At 43.9% G+C, this 12,165-nt stretch overlaps 1 protein-coding gene across 8 annotated transcripts in view; it reads left to right on the top strand.

The window, feature by feature from the left end:
- TMEM131L (transmembrane 131 like) overlaps window positions 1-12,165 on the top strand; it is a 125,343-nt gene that overhangs the window by 95,901 nt on the left and 17,277 nt on the right. For 5 of the 8 annotated variants that reach the window (XM_019481474.2, XM_019481472.2, XM_019481473.2 and 2 more), the window contains 4 exons: window positions 2,284-2,906; window positions 4,469-4,540; window positions 7,456-7,491; window positions 8,350-8,504. In XM_019481474.2, coding sequence (XP_019337019.1) covers window positions 2,284-2,906; window positions 4,469-4,540; window positions 7,456-7,491; window positions 8,350-8,504 — 886 coding nt within the window. The remainder of the gene's footprint in view (window positions 1-2,283; window positions 2,907-4,468; window positions 4,541-7,455; window positions 7,492-8,349; window positions 8,505-12,165) is intronic. The other 3 variants (XM_059721950.1, XM_014593868.3, XM_014593876.2) reach the window with 3 other exon arrangements.

Below are 12,165 nucleotides of genomic sequence, written 5' to 3'. Positions count from 1 at the left end.
GGGTGATCACCTAGAGAAATATTAACTGCACATCTTGATTAATCTCTATGAATATCTTGATGGGTGATGCTTCAGTTAGATTGTATTTCTTGTAAGTTTTTGATTGCTAATATTTTAAACAAGGCTTATTTGAGAGGGGTGAAGTCTAAAGTAAAACTAAATGTCTTTAATAGGATCAGTTATCTGAAATCCAAGTGTATACCAAATGGGAAATTCTGCCTTTGGCATATAAGCAATCCTAGGTTGTTGAGGGCCATATAGAAAATACTAGAATATATTAGAATATTAGGAAAATAAGAATTATTAGGACTATATAAAATATTGGCATATTAAAAATAAATAGAAAAATTAGGAACTTAGTGGGGATCTGGATGTCTGTTGCTAGGTGATTGGTCTGTAGGGTGGTCATCATAGAGGACATTCTGGTTTTCTGATACTCTACTGATTCTGGTTGTCCTCTACTGATATGAAACCTGATGCCTTTATGTCTTCCATTTTTCTCTTCAAGAGAAAAATCGATGTAAAGGCGTCGGGTTTTGTATCAACAGAGGACAGAGTAGCAGAAAACCAGCATGTCCTCTATGATGACCACCTTACTGGTCTGAGACAGAGAGAGAGAGGAGGCCAGAAACTTGTAGGAGGTGTGTTGGGGTGATTCTCTTTCTGGAAGCATGGAGGGTTGGTGCCTCAGATCCATCCTTCAGCGTAGAATGGTGAGAAAATATCTGTGTGTAAGGAAGAGAAGAGAAGAACCACCACTAACATCAGCAGAGGCACTGATGTTGGATCTCCGTTGCTATAAAAAGGAGGGGGCTGCTGATGGTGTTTTTCTGTACATGCTCTAAGACCCTGGAACTTTGTTCACCAGGATTCAGAATCAGTGGCATAACTAGGGTGGGTGACTGGGGCAGCCACTCTGGGAATCACAATAGGGGCAGAAAAAAAACTGGCTACAGCCACACAATCATGTCAGTAGTGTACTGGCAACTGGAAGTTGCCATTGCCGTTGTATATGGCAGCTGCCTGAGTTTCCAGCCACTTCATTATGCCTCTGTTCAAAATATATTAGGGGCCATTTAGATCAGCTGTAGGCGCTGTTGAGTTGAATAGTGCTTCGAGAGAGGATTGAGAGTACGATCCTTGGATAACAGGGTTTTTGTAGGAGGTTGGCTGAGTTATTTGTCCCTATCCAAATGTTTGCTTTTTTAAAATTTTGAATCCTTCTAGGGTAATTTGTTATAACATTTAATTGTTAAAGTGCCCAGAGCCCAGGATCACTTTTATTGTTTAAATCTAAAAAAGTAAAAATCCAGAGCCCTGGGCAGCCACATGCATCTAGGGCTGAGGCTACTTGGAAACATAGGCTGCTTATAGATGTTAAAAAAAACAAAACTGCACTGTACTGGAAGAAGCGGCGTGTTTGTTGGACCTGGCTGCACAGCCTCAATGGGGCTTTTTGGTGCTTTTATCTAATAGCTCAGGGGTTTTCACCTTTTTTACTAAGTATACGCCGGGGGGGGTGAGGGGGTGCGTGCGTGGCCGGACGTGGAGTGGCAGCAGCAGTGGCAAGGGATGGTGGGTGGCGGTAGCAGGTACTGCATGCGAACTCCCCCCCCACCCCCATCTGCCTGGATGGCCTGCAGGGGGACACCGCTTCCCTTGTCGCGCGCCCCCCCCCCCCCCCAGTCCATTCCTAGGAGGCAGTGACACAGGGTGGTGGGTGGCTGTGCTCCATCCTTGCACTCCATACATGTACCCCCTAGCGCCTTTCCAAGTACCCTGGGGGTACGCGTACCCCTGGTTGACAACCCCTGTAATAGCTGATTCAATCAGCTATTAGAGAAAAACGCCAAAAAAGCCCCGCTAAAGTGCCCGATGTATACAGATGTTGGGCGAGCGGGGTCCAATTAACACAATGCAAATGCCTCTTCTGGACATGTGCTAGGGGTGCAATGAGTTTAAAGTAAAGCGGCAGTTTTTTAGCATCTGTAAGCAATCATAATCGTGGCTGTCCTTGAAGTTGGGAGAACCCATGCATGCAACTTGGGTGGGAATGTGGGTTGTAGCCTTTAAGTGAAACATTTATATGATGGTGCACTCTTTATGAGCCCTACCACACTCAGACAATTGAAAAGGTGAAATCTGTTTTTTAAGTTTGCAGTATTTTTCATCCTGTCTCATTGAATTCTTCTTTTTGTAAGAAGAAGAATCTAATGGTAGCTGTGCGCACGGGTGTGTGTGTGTGTGTGTGTGTAAACTAAAATTCTTTATTTTTTTATCCAGGGGCAGCTGCAAAACATTTATAGATTCATATAACTCCTCTGATAAAGGCAAAGGGAAGGGTTTCCTTTCTGTGAGCGCTCCATCCAACCGAAGTCAGAATGCTGCAAAGAGGAGTCCAGCAACGTACAGCCACTCTCAGAAAAAACACAAATGTTCAGTTTACTATAGTAAACAAAAAGCAAGCACAACAGCTGGCAGTGTCATCACAACTACTGATGAAAAACAGAATCAGACTGTAGAGAACCAAATCTCACTACCAAAAGAGAATGTTTGTACTGATATTGTTGGTGAGAACTGGGTAACCCTAAAATATGCAAATGGCATAAATATAAACATGCAAAAAAATTTAACTCTTTCAGGAAACTTTCTAGATAAAGAAGAAAGTGCACTGAAAAATAAAGTTCTCATGAAAAATACTTCTTCAGAGTGTGATTTGAAGGAGGATCTTGAAACATGTATGTTTCCTAAGGAAACTAACCTTAAAATTTCAGAAAAAATAACTGAGCTTAAAGAACAGGAATTCTGTCCTGTGAAGACATCTAAGAAGCTACCTGAAAGTCACTTGTCAAGAAATTCACCTCAACAGCAACCAGAATTGCAAGAAGTTTCCAGGAAAAATAATGGTAATCTTTCCATTTTACATTTTTGGAAACTATTTGACCTAGGCAAAATCCTGGATCCAATGAAATTTGTTCTCCATATGACTCTTGTTTTTGATAGTTTGATAGCATGTTTGCAAGCAACAGGGTCTCTTCAGAAAAAATATTTTTTTGTCATAAATAAAAGCAACAATGATTTTTTTTTCTGATGAAGTTTGCAGTTGAAAGCAAACTTTGTGGATCTGTGTGATTGTTTCAGGGCTTCACACAAAATCTGGGCATAAACCCATGCACTTGTAAGAATTAAAATAATGCTTAGAAATAACAGTGTTGTGATTGTAGTTGTGATGATAAATACAGTTTGCCTTTGGTTAGGTATTTGTGTGGTTTGGCCTGGTGAAAATCTGGAGACATGATTTTTTTTATTTAGGGCTGTTGAGCAAAAAGGGTTCTCGTTGACTTTATTTGAAATTACGGGTGCTTAGCACTCTTCAAAAGAAAGGCACCTCGTTTCTGCAATTTTGTAACATAGAAAGACCAAAAGTTTCTGTCAGCATATATTTGAAAACTCTTATCTTTTTAGGAATTCACCAGTTGCCATTTCTATCTCTGAATACAGATATACATAGTTTATGGTTTTCTGATTATATGTCTAGCTTCCCTGGGCAATCTTACACCTTTTTGAGGAGGAGTTGAGGATGTCGGAGGAATGCTTTTTGTGCAAGGTTTCACTTGAGAATTGGCAAAAGCAAACCTACTAAGTGAGAGCCAAGAATTGCCAGCTTTGTCTTGTTGAGGTCATGCTAACTCTATCCTGTCTGTTGCAGGGGTGATTTTAGTGGTTGAACATGAGGCTAGATGTAAAGCTTTGTTACCGAATAACTAATATTGGGGCGTTACTCACTACTGTGTTTCCCTATATGATATGTTAAACGAAGATTGTAACCTGCTGTGCTTCTCCCCCCGAGCATCGCGTGTCTGGGTTTCTTTCAAACCTCACTGTCGCCTTTGGGGTTGCACGGCCAGGCTACTGGGAGTGGCCTTGGGTCAGCTCCCCAGGGGTCTCACCTGCCACACCTTTGATGGTAATTGGTTTTCTGGCGGGAGGATGGTGTCTGATCCTGTCTTCCCTGGTACTCTCCTTTGGTTGTCTTTGCAGATATTGCTTTTCGGGGCTCCACCTCCCCTACACCCCGCCTAACGCCAACCGTGATGTTGTCTGTTGGGGCCAGTGTTCTGGCCCTTCCTGGCGCTCAGTTTCTTAGGGGCTGCGGCTGTGGGCTACAGGTTGTACTTGCACCGAGTGTCCGCCACTGCCCTTCTGTGCTTCCTGGCTCACACGGTGCCTGACTTTGCCTGGGCCTTGGGCCCCCTTGTCGCATTGTTCCCTCCCCGGGTTTGGTACCTGTCATTTGCTTCCGGTCCCCCCAGCTTCCTTCCCACCGGGCCTTTTATCCCGGCACTGGGTGGCCACCCAGCCAATTGCCCCCAGTGCGCTTTTACAAAGCGTGCCCAAATAGACGCGGGAGCCGTTCCCGGCTCCTCCTGGCTCCACTGCGGGTTTTCCTTTTGATCTTTGTCTGCAGCGGCCGCCGCGGTTTCACTTTTGCTGCTACCAGCTGCCAGCGTGGCGTCTCGCCGCCTCTCTCTCACCTCCGGTAAGTTTCCTCCACAGAGATAATACTGTTTACCTGTCTCTGAGATGTTAGCAAATTTCATCATGTTTGTAAAGTGTTTTTAAATTCTTTAGATGCTGTAGAACCAGGGCTATCCAGTTAGCGGCCTGTGTGCTGCATCTGACCCTCAAGGGGTAAACCTGAGGCCCCTGAGCTCCTGGTTCAAGTGCTGTTCCCTTTTCCTGTTGCCCTTCCCTCCTCCAGCTTCTGCTGCTTCGCCCTGCTTGTAGCCTATAGGGTGAGGGAGCCTGTGGCCAGGGGCTCAGGGGAACCAAAGTTTGGCGTGGGGGCACCAATGCAGTGCAGCAGGGGTTGTCCACTACATGGTGGGGGCCAGGAAGGTACATGGCATAGTACAACTGGGGCATGTGGCCTGCATGCTGGTTTAAAAGTTCAAGTATTGTTGTTAGTCCTCGAATATTTTGAAAACGGCACAAAACAGATTAAAATCATTTACTTGAATCAGATTACTTTAATTATTTATAACAACTGAGCGCATTAACTTTAGCTATAGTCTCCAGATAACACATTTTGTACATAAATCAGATGGGAGATGGCATCATCTTCCTTTAAATGTCATTATATGAGTAACAGAAGTAAATGATTACTGCAGCAATTATATGCTGGGTTTTTTATTATTACAGCATAAAACTTTAACAAAGTATTTCCAGGCTTCTGGATTAAGTGCTGTCCTCAGCCTGATTGAGTTCAAACCCATGTCCCCCAGGAAAGTGCCTGATTACTTGACTAGAGGCAAAGCTGGAATAGGGGCACCTGTCACCTGACTTGTTAAAACATATCTGTTGTGCAGCCAAGAACACAGGATTCATGGTTCAGAGAAGAAGAAAGCAAAAAGGAAGATAAATATTTGTGCAGGTAGCCCAGTAATGAGGGCACTCCTTTGGGTCCCAGTCATTGCTCTCAATACTGTTTGCTCCATGAATCTCCTACAGAATGCTTTTGCAGTCCTTGAAGCAGGCTCCAGAACTCAGGATTCCCCCGTCAAGGAAATTCCTCATTATGAAGCTACAAAATCATGCCAGTTTGGGCTGACTTGTGGTTCTGTGGATCTTGTATTTCCTGTTCATTGACCTGGCTTTAAGAAGAGGGGAGAGAATGCCCTTATTCTAGACTTGACTGTTTTCTAGGGGTTAGAGTATTATTCTGGAATATGGAAGCTGTTGGCTTTGAGCCCCTTCAGTCTGAGAAGGACCTTTAACCCAGGCCTCCCACTGCCTGGATGGATGTTGTCACTGTTAGGCAAACACCACCACCATTACCCTCCTGCATTTTAAAAGAAAAAGTGAGCCCTAGTCACTTAGCCACACATAGCCAAGTGATTTAGGCACCTAACTCCAGGAAGTGGATTATTGGTCTCAGGTAAGTGCCTAACTAAAGGTCTAAGTCGAGGAGAAAGGGAAGCATCCAATATCTCTTCTTTCTTTGATATTTCCTTTGACTGGTGTAGGAGCCCGCCTATCTCTTGTTTTGTGCGTTGCTTGGTTGTGAATCCTGTTCTTAGGCACCTCACTCAGATTTGTTAATTTAATTTCCAAAGCTGATCATTGCTACTTCCCAGTCCTTTTGTAGATCCCGGCCCCTATTATTGAATGTTAAACAACTAAATGAACTGTTTATTTCACTCCTAGATCTGTTGGGGTTTCCTTGTTATCCAAGATTTTGAGGTTTACTTTTTAAGTGGTTTGGTACTGCAGAATAAATTTATGTCACGTCAGTGGGGAAAAGGCATGGCTATTAATTACAGAGGCACCAAGAAGTCTTTAGGAAACAATTTACTCCATGTGTTACAGTCTGGGGATGTGACGGTGTTTTTAAAAGATTAGCAATATGTCTTTTGATTCAAAGCTGAGGCCTTCCTCACTGCTTTATTATGTGATATCCCAGATAAAAGCCCATCTCCATCCTCTCTAATCACTGTTCATGTATTTGAAGACTTTCAAACAGTCCCTCTCCTCCCCCCTGCTTCTGCTGACTAAATAACCTAGCCCTAGATCTTTTTAGCCATTCCTTATAAGTCTAGTTTCCCAAGCCCTTAATCATTTTTGTTGATTACACTGAACTCTTTCCAAACTGTCCACATAATTCTTGAAGTATGGGTCCCAAAATTGGACACAGCATTATTCCAGGTGAGGCCTCTCATTCTTCCTCACCAGGAAGAATGACTTCCCTTGGGTTGTTAGTGACGCTTCTGTTAATACAGCCCAAGATGCTGTTGGCTTCTTTTGCAACAAGAGTACACTGTTGGATCGTATTCAACGTGGGGCCCACTGTAACCCCTTGGTCTTCTCTGCAGTACTGCAGTTTAGTCAGTCAGTCATTCTCCAGTGTGTGTTTGTGCATGCAGTTATTCCATCCCAAGTGCAAGACTTTGCACTTGGTCTTGTTGAAGGACATCTGATTGCTTGCAGACAATTTCTCCAGTCTATTCAGGTCATTCTGGATCTAGCCCTTACCCTCCAGTGTCTCCAATTCCACCCAACTTCGCGTTATCTGCAAATTTTCACTCAATTCCATCATTCAGATTAATAATAAAGACATTGTACAATACCAGACCCAAGACAGAGCCCTGAGGAACCCCATTTGATACCTCTTCCGTAGTAGACATTGATGACTGTTGGTTGACCACGATGATCTAACCAGTTATGTAGCAGTGTTACAGTAATTTGCATCTAGCCTGTATTTCCATAGCTTGCTAATGAGAAAGTCGTGGGAGACGGTGTCAAAAGCCTTGCTAAAGTCAATATCACATCCATTGCTCTTCCCCACAGAGCCTGTCAACCTATCATAAAGGAGGTCAGGATGGTCAGGCATGACTTGCTATCGGTGAATCCATGCTGGCTGTTCCTGATCACCTTGTTCTCCTCTGTGTTTCACAGTTGATTTCCTGAGGACCTGCTCCATGATCTTTCCAGGTATTGAAGTCAGACTGGCTGGTCTTGTAGTTCCCCAGATCTTTTCTCTTCCCTTTCTTAAACATGGGGTCTGTATTATCACTTTTCCAATCATCTCAAACCATTATTCAATTTCTACAAATTCTGAAAGAGGATAGCTAATGGCTCTGGAATTACTTCAGTCAATTTCTTTAGTACCCTAGGGTGCATCCTTGTTGACTTGAAAACATGTAGCTTTTCTAAGTCATCCCTAACTTGTCTGCTGTTACTCTAGGCTGTTTGTCTTCTTCCCTGTTTTACTGCCAACTGAACTTGTCATCTGTCTTTTTATGAAGACTGAAGTAAAAATGCATTAAATACTTCAGGCTTCTTTGTATCTTCTGTAACTAGATTGCTTTCTGCATTTTTGGTAAGGGACCTGTCCTAATCACTTTTCACCCCTGTGAGGTAGGTCAATATTAAACCTGGAAAAACCACAAAGGGATAATAAAGTACAGAGTAATTTTGTATACTAGTTTCAACTAGATTATAATATTATTTCACAAGTAAGCATCCTTTATCAAGTAATTTTTATTCCAGTCTGGTACTGACTAGTGCTCACCTGACTGAGCATGATTGTAGCTGAAGCACAGGGGAAGCATACATTAGTATTGTTAGATATGAAGTTACCTCTTGATGCTGGTTTTAGGATGTTTATGTAGCAGTGTTAGCTTTTGGATTTTTTTTAGTATCATCAGCAAAACAAAAACTGATTTAATATTTGGGTGTTTTGGAAAGCATCCACAGTTGAAAATGTTAGTCTAGAGGGAAGGGGAGTTTCAGGAAAAGTGCATGGAAGGCTCATGACCCTCTCAAACTGTTTCTATTGTTCCATTCCAGGAAACAACCAGCAAGTGCCTCTCAGGAATGAAATAGAAAACTGTGAGACTTTGAAAAAACAGATTAACACAAAGCCTTCCACTGAGAAAAAGATTAGTAAAGGACCCAAGGAAGAGATTCCCTGCTGTGGAAAACAGGAACTTGCATCAGTTGAGGTTTGTGTTACTTGGATCTTTTTTTATTGTCATATTTAAAATGCTTTTAAAAAGTGAGAGAGATTCAGTAAAGTTACGGATTACATCCCTAAACCAGCTTACTGAAAATGTGATGAATGAGCAAAATCCTGGGTTGTGCTATTCCATGATATATCCTTGTTATACTTAATGCAGTAATACTAATTATACCACAGACCGTTTCTCCTGCTTTTAATATTGGGGAATGCATGCACACACATATACCCTGTGATGTGAATCTAACTCCAGATATCAGCTAATCTCGTGAGCAGAGCTGTAAACTAGGTTTGCTGGGGGATAGAGACCAAAGCCCTGAGGTAAGTGGGAAAGCGGAACACCTGGAGGAAGAGCAAGCAAGTGGGCAACAGGGGAGGTGCTCTCATGCTTCCTGAGAAATCAGGGCAATCAACTAGTTAGCTCAGGTGTCTGTACACAAATGCATGGAGCCTGGGAAAGGAGCAGGAAGAATTGGAAGTCCTTGCACAGTCTCGGAACTATGACATGATTGGAATAACAGAGACATGGTGGGAGCTGGCATGACTGGAGCACTGTCATGTATGGGTGAAAACTGCTCAGGAAGGGCAGGCAAGGGAGAAGAGGAGGAGGAGTTGCACTTTATGTAAAATAGTCCTATGATTGCTCAGAGCTCCAGTACGAAATTGGAGATAGGCATGTTGAGAGTGTGTTTAAGGTCAGATGGGAGAGAACAAGGGTGATGTTTTGGTGGGGGTCTGCCATAGACCACCAGACTAGGAGGAAGTGGTGGATGAGGCTTTCATCAAACAGCTAGTGGATGTTTTCATATCACAGGCCCTGGTTCTCATGGGGAACTTCAGTCACCTTGACTTCTGCTGGGAGGTCAATATAGCAGTGCACAGGCAATTCAGAAAGTTCTTGGAGACTATTGGGGACAACTTCCTGGTGCAAGTGCTGGAGCAGCCAACTAGGGGCCATGCTGTTCTTGACCTGCTGCTTACAAATAGGGATGAATTGGTGGGGAATGTAGTAGTGGATGGCAGTCTGGGCAGCAGTGACCACAAAATGATTGAGTTCAGGATCCTGAGGAAAAGAAGGATGGAGAGCAACAGAGTAAGGACCCTGGACTTCAGAAAAGCAGGCTTTGTCTCGCTCAGAGAACTCATGGGCAGGATCCCCTGGGAAGCCAGTCTGAGTGGGAGAGAAATCGAGGATAGGTGGTTGTACCTTAAAGAGGCATTACTAAGAGTGCAGGAACAAACCACCCTGATGCTCAGGAAGACTAGCAAGTATGGCAGAAGACCAGCTTGTCTTGGGGAACTCTTCAGTAAATGAAATCACAAAAAGAAAGCTTATAAGAAGTGGAAACCTGAACACATAACTAGGGAAGAATATAAGAGCATTGCTTGGGCATGCAGGGATGAAGTCAGGCAGGCCAAAGTGCAATTGGAGTTGCAGCTAGCAAGGGATGTGAAGGGTTTCTACAAGTATGTCGGTAGCAAGAGGAGGGTCAAGGAAAGTATGGGTCCCTTACTGAAGCGAGGAGGCAACCTTGTGACAGATGATGCAGAAAAGACTGAAATGCTCAATGCCTATTTCACTTCAGTCTTCACAGGCAAGATCAGCTCCCAGCCTACTACACTGGGCAGCACAGTTTGGGGAAGAGGTAAGCAGCTCTCAGTGGTGAAAGAACAGGTTAGGGACTACCTACAAAAGCTGGACATGTACAAATCCATGGGGCCAGATGGGATGCACCCGAGGGTGCTAAGGGAGTTGGCTGATGTGAATGCAGAGCCTTTGGCCATTATCTTTGAAAACAGATAACTCATGGTCATGAGGAGAAGTCCCTGATGACTGGAAAAGGGCAAACATAGTGCCCATATTTAAGAAAGGGAAAAAGAAGTATCCAGGGAACTACAGACCAGTCAGCCTCACCTCATTTCTAAGCACTTGGAGAAAAAGGTGATTAGGAGCAGTCAGCATGGATTCACCGGGGGCAAGTCATGCTTGACCAACCTGATTGCCTTCTATGACAAGGTGACTGGCTCTGTGGATGCGGGGAGACTGGTGGATGTGGTATACCTTGATTTTAGCAAGGTTTTTTCATATGGTCTCCCATGGCATTCTCGCAGGCAAGCTAAGGATGAATGGATTGTAAGGTAGATAGAAAACTGGCTGGAGCATTGGGCTGAGAGAGTTGTAGTCAATGGCTTGATGTCTAGTTGGCAGCTGGTATCAAGTGAAGTGCCCCAGGGGTTGGTCCTGGGGCCGGTTTTGTTCAACGTCTTCATCAATGACCTGGAAGATGGAATACAGTGCACCCTCAGCAAGTTTGCAGATGACACCAAGCTGGGGGGAGTAGTAGATATGCTTAAGGGGTAGGAATAGGATTCAGAGCAACCTAGACAAATTGGAGGATTGGGCCAAAAGAAATCTCATGAGGTTCAACAAGGACAAGTGCAAAGTCCTGCACTTAGGACACAACAGTCCCATGCATCAGTATAGGCTGGGGGCTGACTGGCTGGACAGCAGCTCTGCAGAAAAGGACCTGTGGGTTACAGTGGATAGTAAGTTGAATGTGAGCCAGCAGTGTGCCCTTGTTGCCCAGGAGACTAACAGCATATTGGCTTCATTAGTCGGTGTTTCCAGTAAGTCAAGGGATGTGATTCTTCCCCTCTATTCAGCACTGGTGAGGCCACCTCTGGAGTATTGTGTTCAGTTTTGGGCCCCCAACTACAGAAAAGATGTGGACAAATTGGAGAGAGTCCAGCAGACGGCAGCAAAAATGGTGAAAGAGTGTAGGGACATGACTTACAAGGAAAGACTGAAGGAACTGGGCTTATTTCCTCTAGAGAAGAGGAGACTGAGGGGGGACTTAATAGCAGCCTTCAACTATCTGAAGCAGGGTTTGAAAGAGGAGAGAGCTAGACTGCCTCAGTGGTGGCAGATGACAGAACAAGAAAGAACAGCCTGAAGTTGCAGCAAGGGAAGTTCAGGTTAGATATTAGGAAGAAAGTTCTCACTAGGAGAGTAGTAAAACACTGGAACAGGTTACCTGGAGAGGTGGTGGAAGCTCCATCTTTGGAGGTTTTCAAAACCTGGCTAGACAAACCTTTGGCTGAGATGATCTAGTTGGGGCTGGTCCTGTTTTGAGCAGGGGGTTGGACTAGATGACCTGAGGTCCCTTCCAGCCCTAACTTTCTATGATTTCAACTTCCAAATCTGCTCCCCACCCCCTTTATTTTATTTTATTTTTTACAAGATGAATCTCCATACGTGGATCTCTGTTAAAAACTGAATTTGAAAGTGGAAAAAACTAAATTTACATACAGAAAACACTATATAATAAGAATATGAGACAACTGTAAAAGGTAACCATTCATCCATAGTTTTACAGAGCATTTTGCAGAAACTAAGGCCCCTGGCGCACATTCATTTAAAGGTGTCATAGGGTGCAATCCCCTATTCCAGTGGTGCGATCCTCTATACCTGTATTGTAGAAAGTGAAGTTTTGGGATCACAGATCAGATTCCAGTCACACTCCTTCTACTTTCCAGTACAAGGAGAGTGTGGAATCATGATCCCTTACACTGACAAGTTGAAAGCCAGGTACCCATAGCCCAATGTGACCTAGGGCTGTTGAGGGGCTGATAATCAGCTGATTTGG

Source organism: Alligator mississippiensis, chromosome 2, assembly GCF_030867095.1.
Source record: "Alligator mississippiensis isolate rAllMis1 chromosome 2, rAllMis1, whole genome shotgun sequence".
In the NCBI taxonomy this organism is placed as follows: domain Eukaryota; kingdom Metazoa; phylum Chordata; order Crocodylia; family Alligatoridae; genus Alligator; species Alligator mississippiensis.
Note: the sequence above shows the minus strand (reverse complement) of the source record. Positions and strands in the feature narration are given on the sequence as shown.